Below are 17,116 nucleotides of genomic sequence, written 5' to 3'. Positions count from 1 at the left end.
GGACACATCACCCTTGCATCCCAACATCCCAGGACATCATTCCTGCATCCCAATATCCCAGGACATCATCCCTGTATCCCAGGACACATCATTCCTGCATCCCAACATCCTGGGCACAGCATCCCTGTATCCCAGGACATCCTCCCTGCATCCCAACATCCCAGGATATCATCCCTGTATCCCAGGACACATCATTCCTGCATCCAAACATTCCAGGACATCATCCCAACATCCCAGGACATCATCCCAACATCCCAGGGACACATAATTCCTGCATCCCAATATCCCAGGACATCATCCTTGCATCCCAACATCCCTGGCACATCATCCCTGCATCCCAGGAACACATCATTCCTGCATCCCAATGTCCCAGGACATCATTCCTGCATCCCAACATTCCAGGACATCATCCTTGCATCTCAACATTCCAGGCACAGCATTCCTGCATCCCAGGACATTATCCCTGCATCCCAACATCCTTGGCATATCCTCCCTGCATCCCAGGACGCCTCATTCCTGCACCCCCAAATCTCGGGTGCACGTCCCCCCCATATCCCGGGCACGCAGCATCTCCACGTCTGAGGATCCCGGCTGCGCCCCGGGACTGCAGGCACGAGCCGCCCCCTCGCCGCTGGCCATGTGCTCGGCTGCATCCCGGGATCTCTGTCCGTACATCCCCCGCATCCCGGGATCTCTGTCCGTACATCCCCCGCATCCCGGGATCTCTGTCCGTACATCCCCCGCATCCCGGGATCTCTGCCCGTACATCCCCCGCATCCCGGGATCTCTGTCCGTACATCCCCCGCATCCCGGGATCTCTGTCCGTACATCCCCCGCATCCCGGGATCTCTGCCCGTACATCCCCCGCATCCCGGGATCTCTGCCCGTACATCCCCCGCATCCCGGGATCTCTGTCCGTACATCCCCCCCTGTCCTGGCACCACCCCGCAGCCCCGGATTCTCAACCTCTGCCACCCTGAGTCCCGAGCAGACACCACAATCACATCCCGGGCTCCTGGCTGTGCCCCCTCACCCCGAGATCCCCGTGCCAGCCCCGGTGACACCGCGCTCCCCCCACCCCGGGACCCCCGGCCCGGCACTCAGCCCCCCGGGCCCCCTTGCCCGGCTGCCCCCCGCCCCCGGCACACATTAGCGGCCTCGGCGGCTCCCGAGGCGCCGTTAATTGCTCTGCTCGTTACAGGAACAGCTCTAATCACTCGCAACGATTTGCACGTCCCGGGGAGACTCGGCTGCCCGCCCCCCTCGCCGTTCCTCCGCCCGGCTCTCCATTAGGATCGAGCCCACCCGCAGCTGGGGCTCCGTGCGACCACCCCAAAACGGCGCTCCCGGAGCAGGGGCGGCCACGGGGAGCGCGGGGGCCTGGAGAAGGAAAAGGATATTGGAGATGGGACAAGATGGGACACGCTGGGGACATCCGGAGCTGAGGGTCTGCTGGGGAAGCGACCCCTCCCTCCCTCCCTGCGATGCTTTTTAAGGTGTCCCCGGGGCGGGGGGAAATATTGCTCGGGGACATCGCAGCGGCACTTCAGTGCCGAGATGCCTTTGCAGCCCCCCCGGGAGCCCCGGAGCCGGAGAGGACGGAGACCCCCGGGTGCACTTTGGTGGATGGGCAGGACCCCGCTGTGCCCTCAGCAACCCTAAACACCACCCCAAACACATCACTGAGCCTCTTACCTGGGGTCCCCCCAGTGAGAGTAAAAGGGTTTTAAAATCATGGGGATTTAGGGTGAAAAGGAAAAATAAGCTTAGTAGGCCTTGGAAAAATAAACAGCCTAAGCACATGGAGAACTTGTACTTGCTAGAACTGCACCTGTGTAGCTGGTATGTGATAAATGATATAATTGTTAGATGTGATGATTGTTTAGTAATTAAATATAATTACTGTTTAATCGTAAGAATAATCATGAGAAACTGTGGTCAGGGGCCTAAGAAAGATCACGAGAAACTCATGTCAATGTATACAATAGAACAATATCAGTTTAATAATTAATATGTAAGTTATATAAGGATAGAATATAAAATACGTTCAGCTCGAAAGCCGTGTCGGAGTCAGATTTGGGTCTGTACCTGATTCCCAGAGCTCTTCATCAATAAAAGCACCTGCAAATAATGATATTCTGTGATTCTGTGTGTTCCTGAACGCTGACATTAGATTTTGGGAGGGAGCGGGACCCTCTAAAGATCAAACCCGACCCCGCCGCGCCCAGCGCTGGTGGCACCAGGGCGCGGGAGGGTGGCACAGCCGGGGTGGGACCCGCGGGGCGCGATGTGCGTGGCGACCACCGCAGCTGTGCCCGCCGCCCGAAGCGGGCTCGGCTCCGGGAACCCCGGCCCCGATGAAGCCGGGGGAGCGGGGCCGGGCCCCGGTGCCGCCCGGGAGCGGAGCCGTTAATTACCTCATTGCCAGAGTCCATTACCGCTCCCCGCGGAGCGCTGAAATGGAGAAACTTCCCCAGCAGGGAGGCGCGGAGGGGGGGGATAAAATCGATCGCGGGGTGAACCTTAACTCTTCCCTGACCGCTCCAAGGGGGAAACTGAGGCACAGCCACGCCCCGCTGAGGCATTGCCACCCCATGAAGGGATCTGAGCGACACAGGGAAGCCCAGCCTGGCTGGAGAGGGGGTGTCAGCACACACGGTCCTTTTGGGGCACCGGTCTGCGGCAATCTCCGGCGCGGGGCTGGAAAAGCTCAAGGTTGTAATCTAGTTCCTTCCTCAAATTAGATAAGGGGGCGGGGGGAAGGCCATAAATCAGCGAGGGCAGCGATTAGAGACCCCAAGGAAGCGGCTGGGGGGCTCTGGCAGCCAGGCTGAGCCCCAGCAGAGCCGGACCTGCCCCTGGCAGCTCCCCTTTTCCCGGACAGGACCCTCAGCCAAGATCCAGGGCGAGCCAGAGGGGCCTGGCCCCGCTGCGGGGCTGAGGGCTGCTCAGGCTGGGAGCTCCCATTTCCTCCTGCCCTCACTGTGCCACGCCAGCCACTGGGCACAGCCAGGTGCCAAGGCAGCCCCAAACCCCTCCGCACCCAGCAAAGACCCCCCTGATTTCTCCCACCTCGTGCCGTGCCTCAGTTTCCCCTGCGAGCCCGCTTTCCTCCTGCTTATCTTGGGTCACAGGGGGTAACAAAGGAGCTGCCAGGGCTCTGCCTGTGCTGCCTAATTATCCAGATGAAATCAATTCAGCTCCATTATGGTCAAATCCAGGTCTCAACCATTACCAAGGCGGCTGGAGAGCCTGAGGAGGGATGATGGAGTGGCTGCTGCGGGGCATGCGATAACCCCCGGTTCCACGGGAGGACACAGCCAAGGAGGGATGTCGCTCTTTTGGGGGGGATGGGTGGTGGCTTTGTGCTGCGGAGTCCCATCCTCCAGCTGGAGCCCTCTGCAAGGAGACTCCCCGGGCCAGGGTGTGGCACAAGAATCGCCGGAGCCCTCGTGGCACAGCCAAAAGCATCCCTGGTGACATCCATGGGGACACCAGCCCTGCCCCGGGGTGTGTGACCCCCGCAGCCCAGGCTGTCCCCGCATCCTGGGAGGATCGCTGGCCCAGCACCTCCTCTCCCCCAGACAGAGCAGCTTCCCTGATGTGAAAAACCCCCTTTTTCTCCCCAAAATGCCCCCAGTCCCACCTGCCCAGAGAACGCGGGGGTCAGTGCGGAGGAGACACGGTTTATTATTGATTGGCTTCGCTGCAGAGCGGGCGAGCACGGGGCAACCCCAACTCCCCGGGGAGAGCCGAGCCCCTCCAGCTCCTGCACTGGCACGCAGCCCGTGCTGGGGTCCCCCGGCTCTGCACCCCCCCCGAGCCAACCCACATCAGCCAAGAGCCTCCATCCTGGCACTGTGGGAGCGTTAAGGAGTCAGACAAGGGGGGCACAGCCCCGGGGGTCCCCCAGCCCAGCCCTCCAGCCCCCCCAAGCCGGGATTGGGCTGGCGTTTTGCACTATAAATAAGGTTTCAGGCTTCTCCCGCCTGTGGGTGTGCGGGTGGCAGGGCGGGCAGGGGAACAGCAAGGAGCAGAGGGTGGCTGGGGGGGTCCCCACTCAGCCCAGGATGTCCAGATAGACTGGGGGTGTCTTGACGAGGGCCTGCAGGCGGCTGTGGATCTCCTTGATGGGCTGGCGCTGCTGGGGCTCCCGCTGCCAGCAGCTCTGCATGATGCCATAAACCTCGGAGGGGCACGTGCGGGGCCGCTCCAGCTCCCGGCCCTGCGTGATGCACTCGATGGCCTGCGGGAACAGGGATGGAGATGGGATCCCCCCGCGCTGGGCACCCCCAGAGGGGCTGCCCCCATCCTCCTTGCCCCAGCTCGCTCACCTCGGCGTTGGAGAGTTGGTACCAGGGCTGCTTCCCGTAGGTGAAGATCTCCCAGAGCACCACGCCGAAGCTCCAGACGTCGCTCTCGGTGGTGAATTTGCGGTACAGGATGCTCTCGGGAGGCATCCAGCGGATGGGCAGCATGGTCCTGCCCCCCACCTGCCCACAGCAGGGCTGTCAGCAAGGCAGGGACCCTCCTGTTTCCATCCCCCATCCCTGGCCCCGGTCAGTAAACCCTGCTGGAACTCAAACTGTCCCTCAGACATTTTTAGAGGTTCCAGGCCTTGCTCAGAAGCATTTTAGACCCTGGCAGGCAGCTGGAAACAGCTGTGATTTTGAGTTGGAGCCATGGGATGAGTTACCAACTTTGGAGGTGGAACACTCACAAAGGGTTGGATAGTATAGTAGAAGTAGTTACAAAACAGAGGGGAAATTTTTTTAGTATTGTACAGGGGGGTTTTAGCACCTGTACAGGGGGGTTTTTACTTTGTACATGGGGGTCAGGAGTTCTAAGATGGAGGAAAGTGGGCTGATCCTGTTCTTCCTCCTTCCTTTTCCTCGCCTCCATGTTCTTGGTGATGTTGGCACTCACAGATTGGTTTAGAGTAGAAAAGCACTTTGTAATATAGGTAGTAGGAATGGGGGGGAAACTATAAACACGTAATACGTAATATATCATATAAAAGATAGTAGCAGCCCTGGGTGGGGGGAGAGGAGAAGAAGACAGCAGATAGAGAGGGTGTCAGGGGTGTGTGTGCCTCCTGCCTGGGCTGCTGAGCAAACCACAGCAGCTCAAGAAGACAATCTTTTAGATAACTCGCAATAAACTGCCTTGAGACCAAACAACAAGAAACTGCTGAGCCTTTCTTTGGAAGCACAGCTTGGAGGAGAGACTTTTCCACCACACGGAACCCCTGAACCAGGCCGGGTGTTCCCACAAAACCCCAGGTTAGGTGTAAGGAAGAAACATTTTTACTCTGAGGGTTGCCCAGAGAAGCTGTGGCTGCCCCATCCCTGGAGATATTCAAGGTCAGGATTTGGAGCCAGCAACCTGCTCTATTGGAGAGCGTCCCTGCAGGTTGAGCTGGACCATTTCCAAACATCCTTTCCAACCCAACCCATCCTGCGGTTAAACGTGGATGGAGAAGAGGTGGCAGGCAGCAGCCACGGGCTGGGGGTGGAAAATCGAGCGTGACCTCCCACCCCAGAGCAGAGAGGAGAGAAGGAGCAGCTCACCCGGTAATAATCAGTGCTGTAGATGTCCCGGGACATGCCGAAATCGCCGATTTTCACCACCAGGTCGTGGCCCACCAGGCAGTTGCGGGTGGCCAGGTCGCGGTGGACGAAGTGCAGGGAGGCGAGGTAGACCATGCCCGAGGCGATCTGCGTGGCGATGTGCAGCATGTGGCCCAGCGCCAGCGGCCCCCGCGCCTGCCCCGCGCCCTGCTCCAGCATTTTGGCATCGGGGCCGTGGGACCTGCGGGGCACAGGGGCAGCTTGGAGGGCAGGACGTGGGCGAGAGGCCGGGCGGGGAGAGGCTGCGCTGCCCGGCTGGGGAAAGGGGTAATAAAGGGGGTGCAGGGGGGAAAAGTGAAAATCTAAAGGGGGTGCACATGGGGAAAGGGGTAATAAAGGGGGTGCAGGGGGGGAAAAGTGAAAATCTAAAGGGGGTGCACATGGGGAAAGGGGTAATAAAGGGGGTGCAGGGGGGGAAAGTGAAAATCTAAAGGGGGTGCACATGGGGAAAGGGGTAATAAAAGGGGTGCAGGTGGGGAAAAGTGAAAATCTAAAGGGGGTGCACATGGGGAAAGGGGTAATAAAGGGGGTGCAGGGGGGGAAAAGTGAAAATCTAAAGGGGGTGCACATGGGGAAAGGGGTAATAAAGGGGGTGCAGGGGGGGAAAGTGAAAATCTAAAGGGGGTGCACATGGGGAAAGGGGTAATAAAAGGGGTGCAGGTGGGGAAAAGTGAAAATCTAAAGGGGGTGCACATGGGGAAAGGGGTAATAAAGGGGGTGCAGGTGGAGAAAATGCAAATTTAAAGGGGGTGCAGGTGGGGAAAAGTGCAAATTTAAAGGGTGTGCATGTAGGGAAAAGTGAAAATCTAAAGGGTTTGCACATGGGGAAAGGGGTAAATCTAAAGGGTGTGCACGTGGGAAAAAGTGCAAATCTAAAGGGTGTGCACATGGGGAAAAGTGCAAATTAAGGGGTGTGCAGGTGGGGAAAGGTGTAAATCTAAAGGGTTTGCAGGTGGGGAAAAGTGCAAATTTAAAGGGTGTGCATGTAGGGAAAAGTGAAAATCTAAAGGGTTTGCACATGGGGAAAGGGGTAAATCTAAAGGGTTTGCACGTGGGGATGAGTGCAAATCGAAAAGGTTTGCACGTGGGAAAAGTGCTCACGTGTGTCTGTGCAGGTACCCAGCACAGGCAGGCGCTGGTGTTCACACGCACCAGAGAAGGGTGTGCAAGTGTTTGTGTGTGTGTGCAAGTGTGTGTGTGTGTGTGTATGTGCAAGTGTGTGTGTGTGTGTGTACACGTGGGGGAAGAAGGCACCCACAGCCAGGGGGTCAGAGCACACTCACACACACACACACACACACATGTGCATCCTCCCCTGGCACACGGGCACATGAGAGAGAGGCGTGGACGTGTGTGCCAGGGAAGGGAGGGCACACACGTGTGCACGGAAGGGAAATGTGCTCACATGTGTGTGTGCGTGCACTGGGGAGGTGCACACTCACAGGGGAGAGGTGTGTGGGTGTGCACACCTGTGTGGGTGTGCACACGTGTGTGGGCATAGGGAGGGCACACATGAATGTGCACACACACAGGGAGGGCACACATGAACGGGTAAACACACAGAGGGCACACATGAATGTGCACACCCATGGGATGGCACACACACCTGTGCACACACACAGAGGGCACACACACCTGTGCACACACACAGGGAGGGCACACATACCTGTGCACACACACACACAGGGCACACACACCTGTGCACACACACACAGAGGGCACACACACCTGTGCACACACACAGAGGGCACACACACCTGTGCACACACACACACAGGGCACACACATGTGCACACAGGGATGGCACACACACCTTTGCACATGGGGCAGTGCACACACACCTGTGCCTGCACACACACAGGTCACACACACCTGTGCACACACACAGAGAGGGCACACACACCTGTGCACACACACACACACACACACAGGGAGGGCACACACACCTGTGCACACACAGAGAGGGCACACACACCTGTGCACACACACACACACACAGAGGGCACACACACCTGTGCACACACACATAGAGGGCACACACACCTGTGCACACACAGGTGCAGCCATTCCCCTGCAGAAGGCAGCATGCCAGGGGTGGAAAGGAGCATGTTCGGGTGTGAAAGCAGTGAGTCAGTGTGGAAAGCAGCGTGTCAGGGTGTGAAAGCAGCGTGTCAGGGTGTGAAAGCAGCGTGTCAGGGCCCGTGGGGAGCTGTGGAAGCAGCGTGTCAGGGTGGAAAGCAGCGTGTCAGGGTGTGAAAGCAGTGTGTCAGGGTGTGTGGGGAGGCTGTGGAAGGAGTGTGTCAGAGTGGAAATCAGCGTGTCAGGATGGAAAGCAGCGTGTCGGGGCCCGTGGGGAGCTGTGAAACCAGCGTGTCAGGATGGAAACCAGCGTGTCCAGGTGGAAAGGAGCGTGTCAGGGTGGAAAGCTGCATGTCAGGGTGTGAAAGCAGCGTGTCAGTGTGGAAACCAGCGTGTCAGGGCTCGTGGGGAGCTGTGGAAGCAGCGTGTCAGGATGGAAACCAGCGTGTCCGGGTGGAAAGGAGCGTGTCAGGGTGTGAAAGCAGCGTGTCAGGGTGTGAAAGCAGCGTGTCAGTGTGGAAACCAGCATGTCCGGGTGGAAAGCCGCGTGTCAGGGTGTGAAAGCAGTGTGTCAGGATGGAAAGCAGCGTGTCAGGGTGTGAAAGCAGCGTGTCAGGATGGAAAGCAGCGTGTCAGGGTGGAAAGCCGCGTGTCAGGGCCCGTGGGGAGCTGTGAAACCAGCGTGTCAGGATGGAAACCAGCATGTCCGGGTGGAAAGGAGCGTGTCAGAGTGGAAAGCAGCGTGTCAGGGTGTGAAAGCAGTGTGTCAGGATGGAAACCAGCGTGTCAGAATGGAAAGCAGCATGTCCGGGTGGAAAGGAGCGTGTCAGGATGGAAAGCCGCGTGTCAGGGTGTGAAAGCAGCGTGTCAGGGTGGAAAGGAGCGTGTCAGGATGGAAAGCCGCGTGTCAGGGTGTGAAAGCAGTGTGTCAGGATGGAAAGCAGCGTGTCAGGGTGGAAAGCCGCGTGTCAGGGTGTGAAAGCCGCGTGTCAGTGTGGAAAGCCGTGTGTCAGTGTGGAAAGCCGCGTGTCAGGATGGAAAGCCGCGTGTCAGGGTGTGAAAGCCGCGTGTCAGGATGGAAACCAGCGTGGCAGGGCCCGTGGGGAGCTGTGCAAGCAGCCCTGGCTGTGAAGCGGGGCGTGCAGCCCCGGCCGGGCAGCGCGGCCCCGCAGCCCCTCGGTGCCTTTGATGGCGAGCGCGGCTGACAGCCCGGCCGGGGGCTGGGGCAGCTCTGCTCGGCACAGCCATTAATGCCAGCTCCCATCACAATAATCATAAAAGCCACGTCTCAGAGCTCCTGGCGCGGCCACTAAAGCGATGCCTCGGGCAGCCCCCCCCCCCCCGCGTCTAGCAGCAATACCTGGGGGGGCAATCGAAAAGTCTCTGCTTATTCCAGCTGATGGCCAATCTCTCTCTATTTAAGCCTCTCAGACAGCTAATCTAATCAATATTGCAAGGAGGGCTGCATTAGCAGGGAGCAGGCTGGCTGCGCTGGTGGAGAGGCAGATGGGGGGCTCCTGTCCCCCCCCAGGTCCCACCTGAGGAAGCGGTTGAGGTCGCCGTGTTTCATGTACTCGAAGACCATGATGAGGGGCTCGCCCTCCGTGCACACGCCGTAGAACTTGACGATGTGCTCGTGCTGCAGCACCGTCAGCAGCTCGGCTTCGCGTTGGAAATCCGAGCGGGCGCTTTCCGTCACCTCCTTCAGCGCCTGCCGGGACACGGCGCCGGTGACAGCCCACGGACGCCCACCCCCACCTCGGGCACCCTCACCCCGACACTGGACCCCTTCACCCCACGGTGGACCCCCTCACCCCACATTGGACACCCTCACCCCCACAGACCGCCTCTCCACCACATTTAACCCACTCACCCCCACCTCAGGCACCCTCACCCCGACACTGGACCCCCTCACCCCACCTCGGACCCCCTCACCCCCACATTTAACCCCTTTAGCCCACATTTAACCCCCTCACCCCCACATTTAACCCCCTCACCCCCACACCCCCACACCGGACCCCCTCACCCCCCCATGAGACCACTTCACCCCACATTTAACCCCCTCACCCTACACTGGACATCCTCGCCCCACATTTAACCCCCTCACTCCATACTGGACCCCCTCACCCCACATTGGACCCCCTCACCCCCACGGACCCCCTCACCCCACACTGAACCCCCTCAACCCCACATTGGACCCCCTCACCCCCCCTTGAGACCACTTCACCCCACATTTAACCCCCTCACCCCACAGTGGACTCCCTCACCCCCACACTGGACATCCTCGCCTCACATTTAACCCCCTCACCCCACATTGGACCCCCTCACCCCCACATTGGACCCCCTCACCCCCACATTTAACCCCCTCACCCCACACTGAACCCCCTCACCCCACACTGAACCCCCTCACTCCCACATTTAACCCCCTCACCCCCACACCGGACCCCCCTCACCCCACCTCGGGCCCCCTCCTCACCTTCACGGCCACCAGCGTCTTCTCCTGCTCCGGGAGGAGGTTGCAGCACTCGGCCAGGAACACCTTCCCGAAGGCGCCCTCGCCCAGCTCCCACTTGAGCACGATGTCCCTGCGCTGCACGTGGTGCACGCCTGGGGGGACCCCCGCCCGTCAGTGCCCCCCGGCTCGGCTGGGAGCCTGGGGGGCTGCTGGGGGACCCCCAGTCCCTTACAGGCGTTGCAGAAATACTGGGGGTTCTCGATGACGTTGCTCTTCGGCCCCTCCAGCTTGCTCTCAGCCGAGGAAAGCGGGCTGCTGCCCAGGGTCATGAAGTGCAGGGACATGGCCAGGTCGTCCTCTTGGGCCAGCACCGCCGAGCCTCGTGGGGACAAGGACAAAGGCATCAGGGGACCCCCGGTCCCTCCCCCAGCCTGTGCGGCCGGTGCCAGGCTCTGCCGAGCAAACCCCCAGTTCATCCATCCCCGGGGGCCAGGCAGCCCAAAACCATTCGATCGAACCCATTTAGAGGCTGAATCCATTCCAGGAGTGAATTAGCAGCTGCTGCCCGCGCTCCCGGGGGAGCCGGCACCTCTCCACGGGTGTCCCCCCGCCCGCCGTCCCTCTTGCCACACACCTGGGGCCCAGCCCGGGTGGCCGCAGCCCCGGGGACGCGGGCACGGCGCTGTCCCCGGCTCACAGCCCCGCTACCGAGGCACCCGGCCGGCGGCACTCACGGTTCATGCCGAACTTGGAGCGGCGCCCGCACTTGTTGAGCAGGAGGAGCAGCACGGAGAGGGAGAGGCAGGCGAACACAGCCAGCGCCACGGCCACCGAGACCTGCTCCAGCGAGGACAAGGCTGGGGCCCAGGTCCCACCAGCTGGGTTCCCACCAGCCGAGGTTCCACCAGCCGAGGTCCCACCAGCCGAGGGTCCCACCAGCCCAGGTCCCACCAGCCCAGGTCCCACCAGCCGGGGTCCCACCAGGTCTCTTTTCTCAGCCCATGGGGTGGGAACAAACCCCCGAGATGGTTACAAGCCCCAGGAGATGCCACGGGGGCGCTGAGGGTCTGTCCTTCATCCCCGTCGTACACCCCACGTCCCACGCGGTGCTGGCTGCGCTGTCCCCACGGGATTTTTGTCCCCCCCTCTTCAGGCGTCCTCCCATCCCAGACGGCAGAGCGGCTCCTCACCCCAAAGGTGTGCTCATCCATGGTCTCCACAGGCCCCTCCAGCGAGCTGTTCCTGGTGCCTGGGGCAGGGAGAAGATGTAGGGTGACTGTGGGGTCCCCGTCCCCCGACGTGGCCCTGGCGAGGACCTGGACACCCCAGGAGAAGCCCTGGGGGGGTGGGTGGGACGCCCAGTTTAGGGGGGCCGGGGCAGCAATCCTGGCCACTCACCCAGTGGGGACAGAGACACTGGAGCAGGCCGAAGGGAGAGAAAGAAGAAACACTCGTTATTCCTCAGCTGGGAGCAGCCCATCCTTCCCCCTCTCATCCCTGGGGAAACTGAGGCACACCAGGGCTTGTACAGACAACAGGCGGAGCCCAGTACAACCCGCCCTGCCCAGCGGGTGTGGCACAGCTCCTCTGTAGGACAGGGGGGACACCCCAGGTGGCACCTACCGGGGATGGGCTCCTCAGGGCTGAAGCTGAAGGGGTTGTCCATGAAGCGCACCTGGACGCTGCGGGAGGCCGAGCCCAGGGCGTTGCGCGCCACGAGCGTGTAGTTGCCGTTGTTGACGTGGGTGGGCCGGTTGAGCTGGAGGCAGCCGTGGAGGACGGTGGAGTTGTGCTCGTACTCCATGATGAGGGTGTGGATGTAGGGTCCCTCCAGCAGCGTCGTCCCGTTGAAGAGCCAGCGGATGCTGGGGACGGGGAAGGCATCCACGGAGAAGGGGATGCACCAGAAATGCCGGGGGATGGCTGTGTCCAGCAGCAGAATCACGGGGGGAACTGGGAGAGACAGAGCTGGCTGCGTTCCCGAGCCAGACCCCTGGGCAGCCCTCACGCCAGCCCCTCCTGCGCTTCTCACAGGTGACGTTCAGCACCACGCTGTCCTCTGCCAGCCCCGCCGCGTTCTCGGCCCGGCACGTCAAGTCCTTGTGGTTGAGGTGGGAGGAGACGTTGCTGATCTCCAGGACGATCTCCCGGTCTGAGAGCTGCAGGGAACACCGGGACGGGATGAGCAGATGCCACCCCCCAAGCCTGGGCACCTCCTGCATCCCCCCACGCCCACCCCACCAGTGAGAGGGTGCTGGGGGGGGTCAGCGCTGCTGGAGCCATACCCCTGGAAGGCTGAGCTTGCCTTGGTGACAACGAGCAGCTCGGGTCCCACCTCGGGGAGCACCTCGGGGAGCACCCACTCCGCGGTGGCCGGTGGGTTGGCGCTGACGTGGCACGTGAGGTTGGCGCTGTCCCCTTGGCGCAGCACCGCCTCGGGGGGCTCGATGCGGACGGCCGGGGGGTCTGCAGGGGTAGGAAGGGTGAGCCACGCGTGTCCCCGCATCCCTGCTATGCCAAATGGGGACAGGGGACAAAGCCAGGGGGCAAAGCCATCCCCAGCCACGTACCACAGGGCTGGAGAACCTGGCTGCCCAGGGGCACCAGCACGCTGCCCTCCCAGCAGAGCAGGGACTGGTTCCCCAGCTCGGCCCGGCTGCTGCTCTGCCACAGCTGCAGCCAGCGGAGCCCGCAGGAGCAGTTGAAGGGATTTCCCACCAAGATGCTGAGATGGAGCAGGGAAGAGAGAACACGGGCTCAAAAGGACTCCAGGAGTTGGTGCGTGTCCCAGAAGAGTCAGCCAAGGCTGCGCCTTGCGCCGCCAGCCTCCAGCTTTGTGTCACACAACGCCCAACGTGCCACCCCCTTCCCCACACCCGTGGATGCAGAGCCACCACCTCACTGCATCCCCAGCTCTGTGTCACCCACAGGGTGCACCCCCAGTGGGAGACACTCTGCGCCCACCTCCCCCCTCTCTCTCATCACTCACAGCTCTTGCAGGGGCAAATGCCAGAAGGTTTTCCAGGAAAGGCTTTGCAGAGCATTGGAGGAGAGATTCCTGTTGGGACAGCCCCCATCAGCCACCCCTTCCCACTGGAACTCCCGCCCAGCATCCGCAGAGGATGGGGGCACGGGGCTGTCACACCGTGCCCCAGCACGGCCGGCTCTGCCAGGCGTGCCACCAGCCTTCAGCGGGGAGCCCCGTGCAGCCCAGGACGGGCCCCCCCCAGTTTTTGGGGGATTCGGGAGCACAGGGCTGCCGGGGGGGCCGGCAGTTGCCCGCACTCCTGCCCAGATCGATGGTTTCCCACTCAGCAGCACAGCCCCGCCCGCCCCCGCGATGTGCCCGTGGGCAGCGGGACCATCGATCCCACGCGGGCACGGGGACCGACCACCCCGCACCGGGGCCAGCGCCCCGGGGGGACCGGGGGGACCATCCCCGAGCGGAGGGGAGGGGGAGACTCACACGTGGCTCAGCCTGGGGGTGTCCTGGAAGGCGTCGGCAGAGATGTGCTGCAGCCCCGTCCTGGAGATGGTGCTGGAAGGAGGGAAGGGCTGAGCACCCGCGCTGTGCAGCCCCAATCTCCCTCTTGGGAGCGGCCCCTGTGGCTCCGATCGAGCCCTGGGGATCCTCCCCCTCCACCAGCCCTTCCCTCCCTCCGATTCCCCGGGCAGGGACCCCATCCCCGGGCTGCTCACAGGTTCCTGAGGTCCCGCAGCGTCCTGGTGTCAGCTCGGGTCAAGGTGGTGAGCGCCGGCTGGTTCTCGATGATGCTGGAAGGCAAAGGAGAGGGCTCAGGGTGGCAGCCCACGACCCCTCATGCCCGGGGCTGTTGGCAAAGCGTGGGGCATGAGAGCTCTCCCGCTCCCCAGGCCGTGCCCACAGCCGGGGATGGGGACAAGGATGGAGCTGAGCCACCCCACTGTGCCTCAGTTTCCCCTGGGATGAGCTGGGAAGAAGGGGGGATGGCAGCAGGTGGTCCCGGTGGTGCCGAGCCCCCGATCAGTGCGAACTGTGTGGGGTCAGGGCTGAGCCACCACTGGGAGTCCACACAGAATAAGTTTGCTGGGTCCCAGCCCCACTCACCCTTTGGGTGCCCACCTTTTCTCACACCCCAGGGTGTCCTGCACTGTGACAGGGACACCGCTGTCACTGTCCCCCCATCGCTTTATTCTTCAGGAGATGAAGAAAAGCCCCTGTGGGAGCAGGGCTTTTCCCTGCCCCACCCCACAGGCTGCTGCTGTGAGCCCCAGATCACAGGGGTTGGTTAATGGGGTTCAGAGCCACACCAAGGGGGGTTTGGCCGCCCTGACCCCCGTGAGGGTGGGATGAGAGCAGCTGGGGCAGTGGGACGGCCGGGGTTCTCTCGGGGACCACCATCCCCACCACCAGCCACCCCACCCTACCCCACCAGCCAGCGAACAAAGAGCTGGCAGCGCCTGTGGCGCAGCATCCCCTGGCACGTGGGGAAACTGAGGCACGGAGACACTGCAGCCAGGCCCCAGCGATGCGGCACAGGCAGCGCTGTGGGGTGGGGGGAAACCCCAGGAATTGGGGCACTTTGGGGGCCTGCAGCACCCCGGCACCCCCAGCACCCTCCCATCTCTGCTCGCTCCAGCCCTTGTCTCCCCACCACGCATCCTGCAGCGGGGGAAGCAGAGTGGATGCCCCAAAGCAGCAAATGTGGGGTGTGTCCCCCCCCAGCATGCCAACCCACAGACCCCAGGGCACAGCGACACCCCCAGCAGGGTGGGGACAAGCGGCTGCCCACAGCCCTGCCCTGCCCAGCACGGCGTGGGCGCTCCCCGCCCGGGGTCCCTGCTGCACCCTCAGCGTTTTGCCCTGGTTGGCATCGCCGCAGGAGGGGGTGAAGAGCTGCCCCCAGCCCCTCGCTTGCTCCCTGGGAGGATGCTGCAGCCCCCCCACCCCATTTTGCAGCCCCCAGGCTCTCCCCCCGCAGCGATCCCAGCCCGTCCAGCGATCCCTGCTCCAGCCCAGCCCCGCCATCCTGTCCCCGAGCTCATCCCCTCCATCCGCAGCACTGCCCGGTCCGTCAGCTCTGCTGCCCCCAGCCACAGCACCTCACCCCCAGCCACAACCCTCACCAGCCCCCCTGCCGGTCCCCAAAATCCCTCACTCCCGACCCCATCATCTCCATCCCTGTCACCGCCAACTCCATCGCTGCACCACGGCATCCCCCGGCCCCGTCACCCCCAGCTCCTCTGCCTGCTCCCCGCGCTCTGTCCCCCCCAAACCCCGTCACCCCCAGCTCCTCTGCCTGCTCCCCGCGCTCTGTCCCCATCAAACCCCGTCACCCCCACCCCAGACCCCGTCACCCCCACCCCAAACCCCGTCACCCCCACCCCAGACCCCATCACCCCCACCCCAGACCCCGTCACCCCCACCCCAGACCCCGTCACCCCCACCCCAGACCCCGTCACCCCCGGTTCCACCGCGCTGCCCCATCGGTCCCGGTGCCTCTGCCCGGTGTCTGAGCTCCATCACCCCGAGCCCCGGCCCCATCGCCCCCGGCCCCACTCACACGTCGGTGAAGCTGCCGCTTCCCAGCAGCGGGGCCAGGCTGCCCACGGTGTCGGGCTCCCGGCAGAGCAAAATCCCGGCCCCGGGGCAGCGGCAGGGCCGGGGGCAGGCACCGGCAGCGCCCGGGGCTGGCAGGGACAGGGGCAGGAGCAGCGCGGCCAGGCAGAGCCAGGCGGGCAGCGGCGGCATCGCGGGGCCGGTCCCGGGGCCGGTGCCGGTCCCGGTGCCGGTGCCGCTGCTCCGGTGCCGCCCTCCCTCGCACTTGCCCGGCAGCCCGAGCACGGGGCCGTGCGGGGCTTAAAAGCAACGCACGGACCGGCCTCCCGGGAGGGGCCGGCGGCTCCCCCCGCCCCGGCACCGCCCCCGCCCCGGCCCGAGACACCCCCGGCCGTGATTCACCGGCACCGGGAATACTCCGACCCGGGGCAGGGGTCTCCGCACACGGGCACCGACCCGCCTGTGCCCTACCCGTGCCCTGCCGCCACCCTCCCTGCAGGCTGGCACCCTACACCTGCACCCCCAGCCCCACCGAGGGGATCCGTCCCACCGCTGGATTCCCAAAATTCCCCCAAAATTCCTGGAGCACGCCCGTGCACACGCACGGACGCCACACCCGCTCCAGGACCTGCCTCGCCGCGGGCTGCAGCATAAGGGACAGGGCTTATCGCCATCCCGGGGGCCACCTACAGCCCCCCAGGCTGTCACCTCCCCCGAGGGTGCCCCCAAATCTCGAGGCGTGATGGCCTCTCCTGGAAGGAGCTCTTCCCAGCACCCCGTTATGTCGGGGCGCGGAGATGCTGGAGACAGGGGGGACGTTTGGTGGCACAGTGGCCCTGTCCCCAGCTGTCACCTCCGACCAGGACCCACCTCGTCCTCCTCCCCGAGGTGGGGCAGGGCAGGACAGGGTTCCCCATGCCCACCCGGATGCTGTTTTTCCCCGAACTCGCTCGGGAGCACGTCGGGGGTGGCTCATCCGAGCGTTGATTTCTGCACGTTCTCAGCCCGCACCCTTCCCCCCGCGGCTCATCTCCACCGCCAGCCCCCAGCGGCACCCACAGGGCCACGGTTCCCTCGGGGCCACCTCCCGTGGGGCCCCACTGGACACCCCAGCACCCCCCCGGCCGAGCGGGCCAGTGGCTGTTGCCACATCCTCCTAAATTCCACTGATTTGACGTTTTTCTCGAGAAACGCCCCCGGTTTGGGCACCGCAGGGCAAAGCCACAGGACGCAGATAGGGCCGGCGGCGTGAGGAGTGGGAATCATCGTGTGCCGCCCCCCCGAGCCAGGCACCGCCGCAGCTGAGCTTCATCCCCTTTATTCGCACTCAAATTAGGCAGTGACGCCCCTGCCATGGACCAGCACGGCCTCAGCACTGGTCCCAGTGCAGGGGACTGGGGAGAGACATCAGGG

At 63.1% G+C, this 17,116-nt stretch overlaps 1 protein-coding gene across 1 annotated transcript; it reads right to left on the bottom strand.

Annotated features, from left to right (window-relative positions):
* Nucleotides 1-4,040: 4,040 nt before the first annotated feature.
* Nucleotides 4,041-16,377, bottom strand: NTRK1 (neurotrophic receptor tyrosine kinase 1). The gene is made up of 18 exons (XM_077789302.1): nt 16,320-16,377; nt 15,708-16,002; nt 13,864-13,938; nt 13,631-13,702; nt 13,154-13,222; nt 12,735-12,889; nt 12,479-12,630; nt 12,197-12,323; nt 11,788-12,117; nt 11,563-11,580; nt 11,355-11,413; nt 10,899-11,001; nt 10,397-10,543; nt 10,186-10,316; nt 9,248-9,420; nt 5,571-5,811; nt 4,335-4,493; nt 4,041-4,246 (listed from the first exon to the last, which is right to left on the bottom strand). Exons 1-18 carry the CDS (start codon nt 16,375-16,377, stop codon nt 4,061-4,063), a joined length of 2,550 nt encoding a protein of 849 aa, XP_077645428.1. The 3' UTR covers nt 4,041-4,060.
* Nucleotides 16,378-17,116: the final 739 nt, after the last annotated feature.

Source organism: Lonchura striata, chromosome 33 (genome assembly GCF_046129695.1).
Source record: "Lonchura striata isolate bLonStr1 chromosome 33, bLonStr1.mat, whole genome shotgun sequence".
Taxonomy (NCBI): Eukaryota; Metazoa; Chordata; class Aves; order Passeriformes; family Estrildidae; genus Lonchura; species Lonchura striata.
The sequence above is the reverse complement of the archived record's forward strand: the minus strand, read 5'-3'. Positions and strand labels throughout refer to the sequence as shown.